The 20,066-nt window shown below is 39.6% G+C and overlaps 1 protein-coding gene across 17 annotated transcripts in view; it reads right to left on the reverse strand.

Moving 5' to 3' along the window:
• SOX5 (SRY-box transcription factor 5) overlaps nt 1-20,066 on the reverse strand; it is a 609,634-nt gene that overhangs the window by 72,888 nt on the left and 516,680 nt on the right. For all 17 annotated transcript variants that reach the window (XM_077783333.1, XM_077783325.1, XM_077783327.1 and 14 more), the window contains one exon: nt 12,513-12,598. In XM_077783333.1, the coding sequence (XP_077639459.1) occupies nt 12,513-12,598 (86 nt within the window). The remainder of the gene's footprint in view (nt 1-12,512; nt 12,599-20,066) is intronic.

Consider the following 20,066-nt stretch of genomic DNA (forward strand, 5'->3'; position numbering starts at 1 on the left):
AGAGATTTTCCAGTGGCAGGGTACTGGCACAGATTGCCGAGGGAAGCTGTGGCTGTCCCACCCCTGGAAGTGTTCTAGTCCAGGCTGGATGGGGCTCTGAAAAGTCTGGGCTAGTGGGAAGTGCCCCTGCCCATGGCAGGGGGGTTGGAAATAGATGATGTGTAAAATCTCTCCCAACACAGGCCATTCTGTGATTCTATGATGCTATGTATTGCTTACCCTCAACACCAGTAAGCCCTAGTTTGTAAAAAAAGAAATTGGAATACTGAATGAATACTAATGCAGAACTATTATGGAGAAAGTAAACAGCTTAACCTATTATAAAATGTAGCACACCTATTAGTGTTTCTAATGTAATGTTTTTAATTTTCAGAAGTTCAGAGTTTAATGGTAAAATCTACATGAAAGATAAACTAGGACTTCAGCCATGTTCTTGTGCCAAATTCAGCTAGGACCATTTGGTTCCCTTAACGAAATAAATATGCTGCTGTATTCTACAGGAATGGCCTAAAACACTTTAATAACACTATCACAAGCTGTACTGTTTTGGTGCATAAATGGAGAACACATTGTTTTAATTTACAAAGACTGTTTTGAGCCATGGAGGGGGAAAGAGAGAGAAAAGGATTTGTTGCCAGTTGCAGTTTTCCCACTCCAGCATGGGGAGGGGAGTCACCTGCAGAGCTGACACTTGCCCTTCAGAAGGGCAGAGAGCCACTGGTGCTGCTGCCCAGTTGTGCTGAGGGACAACCACCCTTCCCCAGCCCTGCCCCTACAGGGAGACACACGGGAATGATGCTTTTTTGGACCCCTGAGCACATCAGGCACCACCCTTGATGGCCCCCACGTCTCTGAAGGATTAACCTCATCCCCTTGAACACAAAGTGGCAGCCCCAGGCCCCTTTGGGAGGAACAGACACTGTACCCACAGGAAGGAGCTGGAAAAAGCCACTCCACAGCAGTCCCCAAGGACAATTTGAGTACCTCAATATGCCACAAACAGATTGCCCCTGTCAGTGGCTGCTGGTGCAGGATGTGGCACAGCTGTGGTTCCCAAAGCAAAGCACAGCTTGCAATACAGTGAGAAGCCTCTGCTTCAATGCAGGTTTTAAACAGAGAGAGAAATACAAATACCTCCAAACAGCAAGACACAGAGGTGCAGATCTAGGCAGAAAATGCTTTTGAAAATCTCACCTTCTACTGCCATGACAGCACTTAAAACTTCCTTACTGCTTTCCTGCTGTATTGATAATCATAGGATACTGATTTCTAAGCTTCCTTCAGCTGAAAAACACACACTTTCTAAAAACCATTTTTCTTCCTTGCATAATGCCTTTTCTTTTGCTTTTTATTATTTTTATTTTGTTCTGTGTGTATGTTTGCCCATTAAAGAAAGACAACTCACACAGTAGCTTTCTGACAACCCTGCTCCCTGTAATTCTAGAGTCATTCAGACTCCAAGAGAGATGACTTAACAAATCTGCAGCATATTTCCAGGCAGGTAACTCATCTGTGATGTGACCAGTCTCTATGGGTAAGGGGTAAGGAATGGAAATCCAGCAGTCTGCAGTACTTTTCTCCTCAGTTATCCAATGACTGGAACAGACACAGACCACTGGTAAAAATGGCAAACAAACAAGGCAGTTATACAAAGTGAAAGGGCTGCTCAGAAGCTACTCTAGGAATCAGACTCAAGTGAGCAGAGCTCACGCAGACTGCGAAGTTTAAAAACTGGTCTTGAGGAGTACTAGGAGCTACAGGTACTACTGCCTCCAAATTTGCTTGTTCAGATTGATCTTACAAAATTCACTAGAGCTGAAAGCATGAAGAACCTCTGAAAGGAGAAAAGGAATTTGGGGAAACTGAGCCTATGTACTGGGAAAAAAATTGCACTTAACTTCAGGAACAAGCTCACGCTATTCAGGCACAACAGAATAATTACGTTTGACACTGTGAAAGCCACATCTCCAGATACTAGATATCTTCTACAGAGAAAAGTTCAATTGATGACTTTGGAAAGCGAAACAGAACAAGCCTCCTGACCTCAGTGGTTTGTTGTCTAACACTTTGATCTACAGTCTACAGTAACTAGGTATTTCATAGTTTCAAACCGTGCCTATATTAGCGGCCATTCATAAAAGGGTGATTAAATACCCTGGCTGCTAACAGTCAAGTCTGTCAAGGAATCAGACTTAATAAAACAAAGGGTAAGAGTTCAGAAACTTCTAAAGGCTTGCACTGTTCTTACCATATGCAATTTATGTCACAGGTCAGTGATGCACTCCTCGTGCACACATTTACTATTCTGTTTACTTTTATCCCCTTCTGCCTTGTCTATTTAAAGTGACCTAAACTTTGGACAAAAAGGAATGGTCATAAAATAGACTGCAGTGAGAAATAACACATAAATTGAAATCCTTACACATTCATATATTGTACCAATCTGCATCTAACAGCAAACCATGTCATCTGATCTGGGTACAACAGGGAGCAACACTTCCAGAGAGACTTTCTTGTGCTGTGTTTTAGGAGGAGTACTTGTACTAATTTGATTAGTGGACCCAAAGTAGTAAGTATGTATCAGTAAGTATTAGTTCGTGCAGGTCTGTCAGTGATTCTCCCTGTTGTTATTTGTAGCAATGTTCCACAGGCACTGGCATGTGTGCACACCACTGATTTGCAGTTCTGTCGTGCTGCTCTGCTGCGGGACTGCAAATTCACACTGTTGGCAGAGTTCAGCATGAAGACAGTGAACTCCAGAAATATTCACAAAAATTTCCCAGTCTGACTGCAGCTCCAACATTTCACAGGAGCCCCACAAGGGCCCAGTTTGTGATTTCAGAGCAAGCTCCCCCCCAGCCAGCCAAGCTGCACTCAGTGTGGTTTCCCCTCCTCTCCCCGCTCTGGACAGTTTGCTCAGGATTATACAATCTGATTTGCATGATTATATAATCTTCTTTTCAGCAACAACCCTCTGAAAAGAGCAAACAACATAATAGGAAAACGAGTAGCATAAGCCAACTCTTTCAAAACCCAATGTCTGGAATGTGCAAAGGACACAAAGTAAGGGGGGGAGGGGGGGAAGTTTTTTGGGTCTGTTACCAGATTTTTCATAGAGACCTTTCCCAGAAGCATCAATTCCCAATGAATGTAAGCCATGAAACAATGTGAAACACAAACATCTCACAGACCTGCACTGTTGCCAGTACAGGAAGGGAAGCATCTCCAGGTATGTACAAGGGTTATTATTTACTTCTCTAACAACAGAAGTTACTTTGGGGCAGTGTAAGAACTCTCAAAAGGTTTTTCCCCACCCTGACTTAAAACACTGGCAGGCAGGTGCTGCCACTGCTGCTGGTTTTGTCTTGCAGCTGGCTGAACTCACAGCTTTGACACCACAATCCCATTTATCTGGAGTCTGGCTTCCATGGCACAGAAGTATCAACAAAGTCCTTGCTGATACAGGTGCCTCCACTCCCTGTCTCTTCCTTCAAACACTTCAGACCTTGTCTTAGGACACTGTATAAGTGAAGCCTGTCATATTCCAATCTGCAAACAGGCTCTTCTGCTGGCTGCTAAAAACTACTTATGATGTCAGTTACTTCAGCAATATTCATCTAAAATTAATGCCTTATAAATAATCAAGAGTAATCTGCTTCCGTCTGTCAGGCTAACCCCAAAAAGAAACAAGTGTAACATTTTTGCAAGAGAAAAGAAATTAAGGATGACCTGACCTCACAAGCATGCTTGCCAGACAGTCACACACTTCTCCCTGCATGACCTATTTTTCCCTGCTCACACCACAGAGATGTTTCAAACAAATAGCCAGTAATTCGGGCTGCTTGAAACTCAGAGGGCTGCTACCCAAGACACCTGGGCATCTTAATGGCTTTGTCAGGATTCCAAAAGTTTTTAGTGACTTGTTATCTCTTCTCAAGTTGAAACAGAGCTCTATTTAACTAGCCTATGAAGGTCAGTGTCATGTCTTGCTTTCTCAAAAATTTGGGATACTGGATATGGATCATGGCATTTTGTTGCATCTTACAGTGTGTGAATAGCCTGCATGAAAAGGATAGTGAATACATAAATAGTTTTTTAGTTAAAACACCAAGTTAGGGATTAATTTACAGCTAAAAAACCTTAACTTACAGCTTGAGAGTTTCTATAGCATAAGCTCCAATGCTGCAATACTTCCAACCTGCTTTTGAAAGCTGCTCTACACTGTTGCCTAATAAATTCCTGTAAGGCTCAGCGAACATCTGTTTCTGTCACTAGAATCAGATTCTGTACCAGTTATCAAGTTCCCCATCAGCTGTAGGATGAACCACTGAACACCTGGGGGTTTTCATCTTTTCAATTTGAGAACTCCACAACTTTCTTAGCAAAGACTAATGTATTGTGATAGAACAGTCTACCTAAACAGGTCAACTTTTCTGAGACACCTTTTAGACCCATTAAAGGGATTAATGGTCCCCTACCAGAAAACCACTGAATTATATTGTGACGAGATATACACGGTCACTACAAGAAGGCAGCACAGAAATTGCTATCTTCTGCTAATTCATGAGAGGAGAAATCTTGTGGCAGAGAAGGACAAAGCCAAATGGAAAAAAACACAAGTGATGAGGTGAAAGAACTGGATAAATGTGTGCATGTGGAAGGCAAGGCAAAGGATTTGCTCTCCTCATGCTGGGGCTCATATGTAAAGAGGCAACAACATGGAGCTGAAGGCTAGTAAATAGGAAATAACACAAAAAAGATATGCTATTTCCATTGTCCAAATGTCTTCCAGGAAGCCAGGGGGTGGGGCAGGAGGAGTAATAGCTGTATGAGCATCTCCTAACAGGTTTTCTTCCTTCTTGAAAACTGCTGAACCCCATGTGAGCTCAGGAAAGTCAGAGAGAAGGCTGGCTGTACTCCTTCCAGGCTATTTGCATATGTTCCTTAGTATGCAGAATGTCTCTGTATGTAATTGAATTGTTGTTTTTGCCTCTATTAATACATATGCAAATGAGTCACTCCTGCAGCTGTGCTGTATTAATCATATGTGTGCTTCTGTCTGCCCTGCAGACTCAGGGCTGGAGAGAGGAGGAAGAGGGAATTCAGTCTCTCTGACCTAGAGGAAAACCCACTCATGCAGACAGAGGTCTGCTAGCAAACAGCAGGCCTGAGCTACAACTGGAAGGCAGACAGGCTGGTCATTTTTCAGTCTTTTTTCATTTTTCATAGATATGGATGGAATCTGAAAGTTATGCAGAAAGGACTGTTAATCTAGATAAAATGAATATGCTAGCACTGCTAATTCTTCCCCCTGGAGAGGGGAGGGAGTTCTAATTTGACAAGCTACAGAGTAGCCATGATATTGTTTTACCATGTGTATTTACTGCCTGTAAATGTCCACTGTGCTCAGATATCCACAATGCCCAATGAAATACAAAGCATTTCTATGCAGTCTTCTGTAATCACTGTCTTCCCTAAACTGACTGGATTCTGATAAAATTATGTGATCAAGCTTTTAATTCAAATCTGTTTTAATATAATATATTGAGTTTACCCATAACATTGTGTAAGACTCTATCAAAGGCAAGAATGTGCTATTTAAATGCCAACTACAAAGCAACCACCAAGAGCAAGATTTATTTGAGCTGTGGTTCATGCTCTTACACAATCTATCATAACCTCTAGCTCTCAGCAGGTATCCAAAAAGTGAGGAGTAGTTGCACCCTGGAGTTGCAAGGCTTGCTCTGGAGTTTACTGAGAGGAACTTTTTTCCATTTTAAAATGTAGGGATTTTTCAGAGATGCTCTTGGCAATCCATAGCCTCTCACCCCACACCTTACTTTTATAGTTTAACAAGTATCTTAAAACCATCACTAAGACATCATGAAAAAACCAAGAAACCTTGCAAAGATAAAATTTTTAGAAGACAACTTACCCCACAACAACACAGAGATCTTCACCCTGGTTAGATGGTTGTAGCTTCTTCTACATGAAGAGTTCTGGGCCCCACATTTTTCTAGCTGAAGGACCTTGGTCTTCACTGACCTCTTTTGAAATAGCCATCTTGGCTACCCATGTGCAGTACAGGTGGCAAACACCTAGTGGCCAACACATTCACTTACAAAGCCAGGAAGAAGTGGTGGACAGAAGCAGGGAATTTAGGACCTGCATAATGCAACAATTTTAAAAAACTATTTAAAAGGACATCCAACAAAAAATGTTGTTTTATTACTCCTCTTGTTATTGTTATTTGTGATGGCCATAGGAAACAGCACAGCCATGCACTGAGCTAATGGCAGATGGACAACTGCCATATTTTGGTTATGCTAATGAGAAATGTCACTTTCAATGCACTTCGTTGTTTTTATCCCCAGATGTGTGCGCTCACAGTGAAAAACTAATTCTACTGGGGTTTTTTTATATATACTTAAGTGGAATTCAATAGTATTATAATAATTGTAATCAAACTGTGCACTAATTATTCATTCCCTACAAATGAAGTTAGAGTCTAGTTAATGAGGACAGGTAAAGTAAAAAAACAAACAGGGACAGGATACTCTCACTGTTGAAAAGCCAGCTTAGATGGTATTTAAAAGAAGACATTGCCCAGCAAATAGAAGAAATAATCCTGCACTGCTAAGAAACAGTTTACTTCCTTGTAAGCAAAGAACTGGTTATAGTAATATCCCAAAGAGGTCACCAATGCAGGCTGCAGAGTAAATGAATAATGGATTAAGTATTGCCATCTCTAGGCTACATCCACTAGAGACAATAAGGGGGCACTAGACTTTCCTTCACCAGAAACCATTCAGATGTCTTTGAAGCTCTGGCAACCTGACTCCCCAAAACAAGGAAAGAATAAAGTTTTCAATATTCAGATGCACTCTACAGTGTTTGTACAGCTTTTTCAGAGTCATCTTTCACAGATTTGAGGTGTTGTAACATTGGAAGATCAACTGCTTAATCTGGCAAAACTGGTTATAAAAAGAGATTACAGCAAGAAATCAGAAAGAGATATACAAAAAAACCCCAGTTATTATATGTGCTTGACAATTAACACATGACAATATTTAAAAACAAGGGGAAATTCTATCCTCAGCAACATTTCAAATGAAAATTAAGGAGATACTTCAGAGAAATAGCCTGAAGTGGTAAGTGGAGATATGAAGATATCCCTGCAATGGTGAAGAAGCCAAAAGGAAGCTGGTATGTAAGAAAAAAAAAAAGGTTTCTGATTGAGAAGACTTTAATTTTATTTTTACTTCATACTTAGCTTTTGTTTCATAGGCAACAGATGTTTTATGGAATACTTGTATGACTGTTGGAACACTCTGCCTCCTGATCAGCAGCTGCAGACTTGTTAAAGTGCTCTATACTTCCCAGTGATTATGGATCCTTAAGATACCTGGAAGCAAGGCTTTCCAAAGGTGTACTGGGCTGACACCTAAATAAGAGCAGGATAAACGACTCTACAAAGTCCTCAAACTCCAAACTGGCTTAATTTTTCTCAAAATCTAATCTTTAACATCAGTGCCTGCTTGAGGCCCAAATATTCCAAAACTGTGATCCAGTTTTTAAAATTCCACTTAAATTCAGTTCTTATGTGGTATGCATCTTACCACACAACTAAGAGAACAGGTCTGTAGTAAGAAAAAAATTAATTGACTCCAGTACTCACATAATACTAATATAAGGAAGTATTGCAATAGGAATTGGAGAGATTGTTTAAGGTCTAAATATGCTCCTCATCTTTATACAAATAGTCAGAGAACAGAGGACTCTCCTAATAACTGGTGTCCAGAACTGAGACCCAACTAAAATGCTTTCACACTTAGACACTGATGGGAGGCTCTCTTGATTCATACAGTGACAGATTTGGACATGATGCTGAAAACAACCAGAAATAATTATGAAGCCCTGCTTCATGCTAAGATGAAAAGGGAAGAAAGTTTGAATGCTGGCACTCCCAACTTTTTGGGGTGTTTTTTTTCCAAGAGCAGATGTTTGCAGGAAGTCTGTATTACATCAGACTGCTCTAGTGTTTTGACAGGACACAAAATGTCCATACAGTAAGACTACACAGGCAGCTGTCATTATTCATCTAGCATTATCTTTCAATGGAGTTATGGGTATATACAGCATTTGTGTTACTGCCAATTAATCAGTTGTTGTCACTATCTGGTTATCCAACAGGCAATCTGGGAAATCTGAACAATTCCCACCCCAATGGTGCAGATTCCTCTCAGTTTTCATGTTGTGTGACTAGTTCCCCTATTTCCTAATGCTCAGAAACTACTCACAAAATACTTTGTATCAGAACAGAAACTTTCAGAATATAAAGAATTTGCTCAGACTTATGGAAACATCTATTTCATACTTAGGTATGCCCAAAATGACTGGCACCAGAATAAACCCTTCAGTTTAGTTTGTGCAAAACTTGTTACACCACATCTACATTTACAGGTTTGAATGTTGATCTTCAAGATGGAGGGACTTGATTCCCTTGTCTGCTGAGCGATATAGAAAACATCATATAAGGCATACAGCAGTACTTTTGAATCATTACCCTATTTCAGTAAAACACAGTGTCAATTTACGTTCAGCTTTTCTCTCATGTATTTGAAACATAACTGCCAACCTGCACCACTCTTGAAGAACAAGACCAGATGATGTCTATGTGGGGAAAAAGCTGATGTAAGAAACCCGTGTGCTTACCCAGAGGGATTTTACCGCAGTAACGTTCAGGACTGAGTTTTCTCAGTAACAGAGCAAAGCTAAAACCACTTTTTTTCCCCCAGTGGCATTTTTTGTCATTAAAAGTGGGAATGAGTGAATACATGGGGCTGATAGACAGCACTTTATCAGAGGACAAGGTTCAAGCCTGCACCATGGCAGTTCCAGCTTTTCCAACACAGCCCCATCTCTCTACTTCCTTTACAACATCTAACAATGCAAGTTTTAGCTTCCATCCTCATTGAGCCATCAGTCTCTCTGTGGATACTGGAAATCAAGGCAATCCCATGTGGCTAATAGTGGCAAATATCAGATGGCAGAGTCTGTACACCCCAGTGGGGATTCAGAGGTGGGGAGAGGAACAGGGGCTTTGGATTAAAAATCCATCACTCCAAACCAACAGGGGACTTCAGAATGAGGGACTGCATTTTCACTGACAAAGAGGTTCTTTGCCATGGGAAAGCAATCAGGTGCTAGCTCTTCTTTTATAAATACAGTGTGCATTTCATTTACAAAAACAAAAATTTGATTTTGACAACCAGGGATAAAAAGAGTACTTCCTGTTGATCTCACAGTACACTACTAAAGCCGTGACCTGAGTTAAAATTCTCTAGTGAAATAACAAAGACGCGTTTATTGTTCATAAACAAACAAGAAAAATTCCTTGGCTTTGTCTTCACTGAGATAATGCTGTGTATCGAATTTTGCTGGGAGCAACAAACTGAGCATTGTGTCAGGTCCTTTGATCTCCCCTGCTTTAAGTACACAAAAGTCTGAAAGATGAGTGATAGGGAGGATAGAGAAAGAAGAGGGAACACGCCACTCTTCTGACCATTTACTGTCTGATGACCAGATGACAGAGGGTGTTTAGGGGACACCAGAACTATAAGTAATGCAGGGGAACATCTGAAGTAAGAAGAGTTCCTCCTTGAAAGAGACTGCAAAGCCATTTAAAGGTGGGTTTGGACCAAAAACATCATGAATCTTTCTTTATGACTCAAAGTCATCACTGAGCTAAACTGGATTTGAAAAGAGTTTGGAAGGCACAGTCTTTCTAGTCTAGCAACTAAGTTGCACTCCATTCATGTTAGCATAGGTGGGCATCTAGTTTGAATCCTGTATGATAAAACCTTTCCAGAAGCAAATCTGGCCTGACTCTTTCAAATGACACCAGAAGTTAAGAGGCATGTTCAATTTCTATCAGACAGATTGCAATGATAGCTAAAAATCACTGTTAAGACATGAAGAAAAATCAGCTTCAATTTATTTCTAGCCTGTATGTACCCTTAGCGATCAGATCTGAAAAATTTAAGAGAGTCTGCTAAGTTGGTAATTTGAGCCTCTCCCACTGACTGGCTGCCAAACTGTCCCTCTAATTCCAGACATGCAGCAAAACAACAGAGGTGAATTTGGTCAATATTTTCATTTTAATGTTCTCAGCACAGAAACAAGAGACCTTTGAGGTTCTCAACTTTTCCATAACCTAAACTCATCCTAAGATACTTATGACTGCAGTCACTTTTGCACAAAGCCCATCTTTTAACAAGAAAACTGTTATTGTGATAAAGCCTATTTTAACCAGGATACTTCAGCCCACAGCATGCATAGATACACAGCCCAAAGCTGGTCCTGAAATGAAAGTAAACCATCCTACTATCTCACTGGAGCACTGGTGCATTTTAGGACTAGCTTGAATGATTGAAAAGCTAAGAATTAGAATTAGTGTTGTTTTCGAATTGCTAGCTAGCTCCATGTTTGCTTTTCCTTTTCCCCTCCCTCTTGCTTCCATATGTCTGTTCATGTGTGTTTGGCTATTAAAAGCACTTTATCAATACTGAAACGCCTCAAAATTCATTTCACATGGATGACTTCTATGGCTCCCATGATTCTTAAGCCGCCTACAGTATTTGTAACTCAGAGAATCAGAAACTAACACACAGACAATGTTGCTTTTCATACAAAGGCACAATAGGAATGAATGTATTAACCTCTGTGGTGCATGGAATATGTCAGCTTACACACTGGCAGCTATTTCTGTGAAACTCAGCTAACTTCCGCTGGCTGTGTTAAAATAAAATAAAGTTAAAAAAAAAATCTTCCCCAGAACTATGTCCCACTCTAGCTCTAATATGCTGGCCAAACAACTGAAATATCTGATGTCTACTTCATACTGATGCGGGCCAAGCTGAGCTGGAGAATGCATTTCACACATCCCAGTCATAAAGGCTGAGCCTTTCCAAGCAGGTATAAAGCTCTGTTCTTCCATGTGACTTGGCAAATAACAATGAGCAGGGAGATGCATTTGAAGTGGAGAGCTTGGGGCTTTTCATGTTAGTAGAAGAGAGTAGCAATCCAGACGTTGCAGAATTAGAGATGATTTGGATCTTGATTTTCTCTCAGTCCCAAATATTACTTGGCCTCCTTCTACCAGCCCAGCATACATGACAGGTAGCAAAATTCACCCTGTGGCAATGGACACCACATTTGCTTAATTCCAGTAATTTGACAAGGGCTGTGTGGCTGGTCAGGAATATCCAAAGACTTGCTATCATTAAGACCCATGGACAGCCTAATGCCTCTAAAATCCAGAATACTGACAGTCTCAGATACAGAGACAGATACATCTGGCTACCAGGTCAACTCTTTATTGTAGCTGAAAAAAACCTCAAACCCTTCAGTATCTTCCCACCTGTTTTCTAATTGTCCATGTTAAATTAGAATAATCACTAATTATCTGCAATACAGCAGTGCCTAAAATGCTCTGGGTACCATAAAACACAGTAGGAGGGGCCAGTTATTGCTCTGAAGAGCTTATGGCCTAAAAGGACATAATCATGTTAATGACTTCTAAGCAGTTTAAAAGTGCTTGTCAGGACAGAGCTCTTCTGCCCGACAACCCACTTCCTTTTGGTATTTTACAGCCTGCAGGAGAAGAATCTAATGAGAAAGTGTCCTGTTTTCAGCTGGGATAGCACTGGCTTTATTCTCAGTAGCTGGTACAGTGCTGTGTTTTGGATTTAGGATGAGAATAACGTTTGATAACACATCGATGTTTTGGTTGTTGCTAAGTAGTCCTTACCCTAAATCAAGGATTTCTCAAGTTGTGAGAAGCTGCACAAGAATACTGGGAGGCAGCAAGGCTGGGATGGCTGCCCTGAACTGGCCAAAGGAATATTCCACAGCAGAGAACGTCATGCTCAGTTAATAAACTGGGGACACTTGTTCAGGAGGGGTCAACCACTGCTTGAGGACAGGCTGGGCACTGGTCAGCAGGTGGAGAGCAACTGTTTTCTTGGGTTTTATTATTCTCTCTTTTCCATTACAATCGTTGCTATGACTACTGCTGTATTTTACTTGGTATCAATTATGGGACTATTCTTATCTCAACCCATAGGTTTTGCCTTGTATTTCCCAATTCTCTGATGCACCCCACTTTTGGGAATGTTCAGCCACAGAGAGTGGCTGTGTCGTACTGAGTTCTTGTCTGGGGTTAAACCGCATCACTATGAACAGCAAATGTACTGCTATGAGGAAATTCAAAGTACAAACCTAAAAGTAGTTAATTTGACAACAGGGACAACAAAAAAAGTAACAAAAACTTCCAGCTAGGTGAAAAGAAAATGTGTTATCGTTTGATGACTCTTTTGCTTCAGATGCAAATTTTATACGAAGACAACAGCCCGAAGACCCCTGTTAATTGCATTGTGTTCCAAAGGAAGAGAAAACTGGTTTTCATATTTACTTAACCTTTGCCTCCTCTACATTGTACTGGGACTTACCTGCAGTTGGAGTGGGCCTAAGCCCGGTGTTGCTGCGGCAGCAGCTGCCATGGTAGTTGGGATCAGCTGAACGGGGTAGGGGTCACCTAAGTAAGAGAATAATAGAGGCGTCAGCACCTTTTATCTACTCTCCACCTGCAAATTAAAGTCCTGCATTCACTCTTTCCAAAAGCCTTCTTTTGTGTGCCTTGTTGAGGCCTAATGAAAAGCTCTATTGTGCAGCCTTTTACTAACACTCTTTTCACAATTCTGGCTGAGAGAGGAATGTGAATAAAAGGCACAACCAATTAAGGCGGAAACCTCATCCTTTTTCATGATGTATTTAGGGAAATAGAGAAAAAAAAAAGTGCACATTGATCAGAAGGCTGCACTTCAAAAAAAGGAAAGAAAGAAGATGGGGGTGGAGGAGAAGAAAAGGAAAACAGTACAACCTTGATAAGATCACAGCATTAGAAGGGAACAAATTTACAAGCTTGTCCAAAATATGAAGTTAACTAAACTCTGCTCACTGTTAGCAAACTGAGCCTCATGCAGAGTAGAAATGGTACTCAATTGACTACTGTTTTCTTTCAGGAGAAAAAAAAAAAAAAAATCTCACTTTAGTGGCAGGGTTTGATCCTGCAACAGGAAAAAGCACGTGAAGCTAAGAAATCAGACACAAGCCTTTGAAATCCCTGCACCAACTCTACTTTATGACTTGAGATTCAATTTTGCTTCTGAAGGAAAACTACTTCAAGTTTTAGTAAGAACTGCATTGTGCTTAATGAGCTAAAGGGAACCAGTAAAGGTTTTAAGAAAAATTGCAGGCATTTGTAAAGGAAAATTACCTGAAATGGCAAAAATTGAGAAGGAGACCATCATGTTTTAATGATACGGAGAACTCACTTTTGGTCAATTCTAACACTTCTGATTTGTTAAAATAAACTTCTTACTATCCCATCCACAATACTATGAGGAAAGCTAGCAAAAATAATAAGAACGTTACACACGTTATATTGCTTCTTTAGGTGATAAAATGTTTTAACACTTTCCACCCAAATAAGGCTCACTAGAGCATTTCTGCATGTCCCTATGTTCTGGTGGCATGCCCAACTTCTGTAGCACAAAAACAGACTATGGAAAAAGTAGAACAATCTGTCATGTTGCTGTACTATCATTAAAAAGCTAGATTAAAAGTTTGCCCCTTTATTGTGCTTTTTTGAATGAACTGAGCGAAAAAATAAAAAAGACAATTAAGGAGGTAATGCAGGGTGTTATGTACCACCATTAATACTTAATTTTGAATTAAAGTTTCAAATGCTATCAAGCCTTAGTTACTAGAGACTGAAAACAAAGGGAAATAAATTTAGGTATATTTTTAAAAATGTTAGAAATAAGCTGTGTTGGTGTACACACGTTCAGGTAAGTGCCTAATGTTTATTTTCCCCTTTTATAATGTAACCTTCTTCAGTTAGATGTTCTCATTCAAGGATTTTTATCTCCTCCTGGTAAGAATTAAGTATCACAACTTCTAGTAATGGAGGACCAACAACAACTGGGCTGCCAAAGCATCTTAACAGATATCAAACTTAAATAACAGTGCATGTTTATATTTAAGACCATCTTAATTAATGCTTTGTTGACTGAAGCCCCACAGTCACTCAAGGCTGACCAGACAAGCAATGCAAACCAAAATGTCCACCCAGGCATCCCCATTCCCAAATGTCTGTGCACCAGCCTCAGGCTACAACAATTCTATTTATTTATTTGTCAATGGGCAACAGATTTCCTGACATACTTGGCTTTCTGTTTCTTCCCCAGAGAATGCCATTGTTTTACACTTTCTAATTTTATTTTGCTTTCTGAGGCACCCACCTTCCTTTTCCTATCATGGACTGAATCAAAAATCTAACTTTACATTTTCTGAAGAGCTATCTTGTGACCTAAGCAGTGGCCTTAGACACATGGAGACACAGAGAAAAAGGGAACAGTGGTCAGAGAGTCAGGGACAATGGTGTTCAGCTGCTTCCACACCACCACAGAATGATCTCAGCATCATTCCAAAACTCTCTCCTAAAGAAGACATTCTGATTAAAAAAAAAAAAAAAAAAAGCCATGAAAAAAGGTAATTTTTTAAATTTTTCAACTAAAAAAAAAAGAGGGAAATTTTGTCAGTTGGATGCTGATTCTTACAGCCCATTAAATTTCTAGTTTTGAATTATTTGCATGAAAACACATATATTAAAAGATCAGCTTCCATCCACTCTCCCACATTTTTCTCCACACAGCCTCAGTCCATCATGCTAATTCATAAATCCCACTATTCCCACCAATAGCCCAGTGGAAGAGCCAAGATTCAAACCCACAGACAACTCTCCAGACGCAGGGAAGGTTCTGGGGCCCTACCCATGAAGCACTCAGATATTGACATCACACAGTGCAGGAGCAACTGCCAGCCCTCAAAATACTAACAAAGATCTCAGGTCTTATCTGATAAATACACATTTTTTGTCGTTACTCTAGAACATGATACATCTTTACATCTTTTATCCTTGAATTTATTCCCGTATCAGAGTGAATTTATTGACGAAACAGTTTCAGCTAATTCTGAAATCTGGGAAATGCATGTCTTAACTATTACATCTTCAGTAAATACCTTTTTTTAGATGTAAAAAGTAGCTACATTTTTTTTCCAAGCTCTTCGAACATTTTAGGAATGTGAGACAAGACATACAGTTCTCAGAAATAGATATTTCCCAAGCCACTCACAAGTCTGTACCACTGAAAACACCAATAAAATCTCAAACAACCATATTACATTTCCATTTACAGAATTCATTACTAATCAAATGCATGCAGGCAGGAGCATCTTTCAGCTACCAAAAGAAACATTTTGTGCAACCATTTAATGTTCCAAACTACCTCTCTTGTTATGTGTAGACTTTTGGTACAAACAAAGCATCAGAGAGAAGTTTTATTGTTGTTTTTCTTTAGTAGGCAATATGGTAAAATCTGAAGCAGTTCAAAGGCTGAGATTTTTATGGTGACAACAAGGTAAAATAATTTCATTAGCTGATGCATTATTGCCTAATACATAATTATTTCCCAGCTAGCTGGTGACATCACTTTGAAAAAGAATTACTCAAGGCTGGATACATAAAGAGAACACAGGATTTATGCACTGGTGATGCAGCAGCTAAAGAAGGAGAGGGAAAATCTCAGCCCAGGGGAGCTGAGGGGGAATGCTGGAGGGGTAATATTAGAATACAGAGGACAATTATTGGTGCCCACTGTGGGCAGTGCCAGTGGATCAGGGCAGAGCACAAGGCTGAGTCCTCAGTTCTGTGCCAGTACTTTATTTCTCTATCCTTCTTCTGGTCCATCTTCCACAAACATACCCAGAACCCCTTTCATGATAATTTATGCACTGCAACTTCTTTCAATTTCAAATCACACCTTCATCCTTGCCCAAAATAATCTTCCAAGATCTTGCTTACAAGAGGATTTTTCATGAAGTAAATTCACTTTCAAACCACTCTTTCTATGAACTCTCCTATGATCCTCCACTGAAAACACTTTTCTGCAGAAATTAAGCTGTGGTACAGAGCCAAGTGGACATCCTGTCCCAACACACAAAATAACAGCCCTGTGTTTAGGAACTTGATTTTCAACTGACTGGCTACCAGCTCATAGGTGTGAAATGATTCTGTACTTGTGGAAATACAACAATGGCTCTTAAACAACTTATATGTTTTACAAAATTTTATCAAAGGAGCTTTTTTTACGTTAAAAAACATTAGGACGTTTTTTTCCTTAAAAGTGAAAATAAAACATAAGAGCTAACATTATGTCTGTTGCACCATTCACCAAAACCCTTAAGATGTTTTTTTTCCTTTTTCTGTCACTCATCTCATTTATTTTCCTTCATGGTGTAATCCCCCCTAGTGTCTTGTCTTGTCTCCTGACAGGCTGCAGGCTCTTCAGAGCAGGCACAATTGTCTTACTTGCTATATAAATCAAGTTACATGCTAATGTTAAATTATAATGTTTTGACAGGATTTTAAAGTTGAACCTGATTATATGAAACAATAGAACAGTGATTTTTTTTTTTTCCCCCTGAAATTTGCTTTTCTTAAAAAAAGGATACCAGAAGAGGAGAAGTAGGGCATTTATTTCCCATGATTTTTTAAAAACTCATTGTTTTACTCCTACCTATCTTTCAGGGATAGCAAATGAAAAAAAAGTCAGAGATCATGGAAGAAGAGAAAAGAAAACAATGTAAAGAATATGAAGAGCATGAACATAACTCTTAAATAATCATTTCCAAGACTAGTATGCTCAACTAAATTCATAATAATGAAAAATACCAAAATAACCATTTTCTTACAGTACATTCTGCTGAATGAGAAAGAATTCTATATTCTCTTCCCCCCAGTTTTGACAAGTTCTAGAAAAAGCCACAATAATTTTACACTCAATCTATCACTTGATTGTATTTATAATGAATAATCACAGCTGATGGCCAACTGACAGGCAAGGCACTGCATCTCTTCTCCCCACTCATTTATTCTCAACCTCATTTTCCTTTCATTCTCTTGGTGTGATGGTGGACATGCAGTAAAAGTAATGGGAGGCTGTGAAAGACATGAGCAGTGTTCCCTGACTTCTGCCTCTAGAGCTTATGAATTTCAATTAATAAGAAGAATATGAAGAAGACACCACCAATGGCTTCCAAAAAGAAATCCAAACTGGTTCCTTGATTTTCTCTGAGGATAGCTCTGGACATTGTGGGCTGAGAGGTTAGTCTGTTTTGTGTTTTAGAGAAACAAGTCAGCCTACAGAAGGGACATGCTTGGGGGGATCTAAGAGCAGCATTCCCACCCCACAAGGTGATCAACATGAGGGGCCAGGCCCCTTCTGGTGGGCTCTGCTTGGAGGACAAGAGCCAATGGACATAAGGTGTACCAAGAGAGGATCAGATCTTCCCCACAAGGACAGCCAGATGTTGAGAGCTGTCCAAACAGATGCACTGTCTGTCCTTGGAGATTTGCAAGCCCCAGCTAAAGTCCTGAGCAATCTGATCCTAACTCCTTGATGACCCTGCCTGAAGCAAGAGTTTGGACTGCAAGCCTTCAGAGATCCCTGCCAAGCAGAATAGTCCTATGATTTCAAAATACACATTTTCTAATGTTTTTTTCTATACCTGTAGAATAAATTACACTTATTAAAAACCTCCAGCTTCCAAGGAAAGCCAAAGTATCTCCACAAAGGTTTGTAGATGCTCATGAATTAAAAAAACCAGGACTTTATTCTGTTGCCCAGCTATGGATAATACTGAAGTAGCACCAGACATCTTTCATGGACTAGAAACTGAGCTGAAACTACCAGCCTGTTTTTACTGTTTTCCTTGTCTGCTTGGTTTTTATCGGAATTATTAGGAGAAGCCACACAGAGATTGGGAGCTATGGAACTCTTTCATTTAGAAACAGTCTTTAGTTGTCTTGTTCTATTCTGCAGCCTTGTCTCCTTCTGCTACATTTGCAACCTCACAGAACCATCACGTTCTCCTGGATGCTGAGAGGCAAAGCTGTTACCAAAATTTGTCCTTCTTGCTGTGTCAATCCCCAATGCCATTACTCTTCCTCATCCTGGGGGAAACATGAGGGTTTAGTCATGTGCTCATTCTTTTCCAAGGCATGAACAGTAGCCCTGAAAGATGACTAGCATCTTTATCAAAAGCTACAGTATGTGGTCTTCACAACACATGGTTTTTATTTTTGTCATCCTGATTAAAAAAAACAGCAATGCCAATATTTTTTCCATGTGATCTGGTGATTGCCAGTGACCTGCATGTCAGCTGACACAGTTAAATCAGAAATTAGCACTCAAGTCTCTTTAGAAGACAGAAACATGGACACGGTGCACAAGTAAAATATAAGACAATCCATATAATACTCCATTAAACATGAAACGTGTGACTGACCGAAAAACAGAGACACATCAGCAATTTTCCCTGAGGAAGTTTATAGTATTTAACTCCTAAATATTAATTTTATTGTATTATGTGAGGAACTAATTAACTGAGAGCTTTGTTTTTATCAGACATCAGAATTATTGTTCAGAACACAGATGAACGGTAAATTCAGCATATTTCAATTTTATTAGGCTTGACTTGTTAATTTCTCATATTCTGCCAATTTTAATAGGTAATCAGATATTTCATCAATAAATTTCTGCAAATTATTTAGAACACTTCCAGCAGCAACAAGCTGATATGTAAGACATATAAAATGAACCTATTGTATATTCAGATTTCCCCCCCAATTGGATATGGTTGAAATAGTGATTAAAGTCCTTTCAAAAAACCTTGTGTTGATGACATGTGACTGCAAACACAATATGATTTTTTACAACAAATTATCCACAGAGCACAGGACAAATAGGCAAAGAAAAATAATTCTTGTTTCCCAAATTTGTCATATTGCCATAAAAAAACGCAGGTACCAGCAAATAAAAGGCTATCTATTCCTCAGAATTTGCCAGTAACCTGGAAAATGTACTTGAGGTAAATCCCATTTCTGGAAATACAGACTTGGCAACTACTGCTTCCTGAGAAAAGAAAACAAATCCTAAAAATCTCCAAATAATTCAATTTTTTGCACGCCTTAGTTTAGAAAACAAAGTGAGCTGTTCTTCATTTTCTACAGAAAAAAACTGTGTGGAATTCAATAGCTTCAGTCATTCTGAAAAGCCTGAGGACTGATAGGACACACCCCACTGCTTTAGGTAAAAGTCAACATTTCCTTCCTTTTTAACACGATGATCAAATGTTTTTAGAAGTGTTGAAGTCCAGTTTCCTAAATTAATCTTACTTAGCATCAATAATTGGGGAAGATCCATCAAAATTTGGGCTACTCTGTGCAGCTGACTTGGACACTACTGGCAAACAGTGCTGCAAATATAGAAGCATGGAAACATTCTGCCCATGCTGATCCTTAGATTTGTTGATGAAGACCCAGAGAACACTGTTCTCATCCTAACTCCTTCTGCCTTTTTTGTATCTCAGCCCCCAGAAGGATTCATTTGTTCTTCCCCAGATGCTTATTTCATTTCTTTTAGTATCTCTTGCATAGGAGATACAGCCATGCCTTAATATTCCACATACAAATCCATACATATGTGCATGAATAAAAGGATCATACTACCTAAGACTGATGAGCAGCTTGCTCAGAGGCAGAACTATGCAGTTTTTAAAGGGCACAATACAAAACTTCTTCTATCACTTACATCATTTTTATGCTTTCAAAGCACTTCTCAAATATTAATTAGCTCTAAATAAATTCTAATTATTTCTAAGAGTGGCCCTAGCAGATCTGCATCATCTGGTGTGAAATCTGACTTCAGTGAAGTCAACAGCAACAGCTCCTCAGACCGCAGCAGAGCTGACATTTCCCTTGCCATTGCTAAAATCCTGGGAGTTGTGTCTATTATCTGGTAAGTACCACAAGTAGGGCTGAACTAGCAGCAGTAACAAGTGATAAGGTTATGGAATGAGAAGCAAAGAAGGGGTAAATG

Source organism: Lonchura striata, chromosome 5 (assembly GCF_046129695.1).
Source record: "Lonchura striata isolate bLonStr1 chromosome 5, bLonStr1.mat, whole genome shotgun sequence".
Taxonomy (NCBI): Eukaryota; Metazoa; Chordata; class Aves; order Passeriformes; family Estrildidae; genus Lonchura; species Lonchura striata.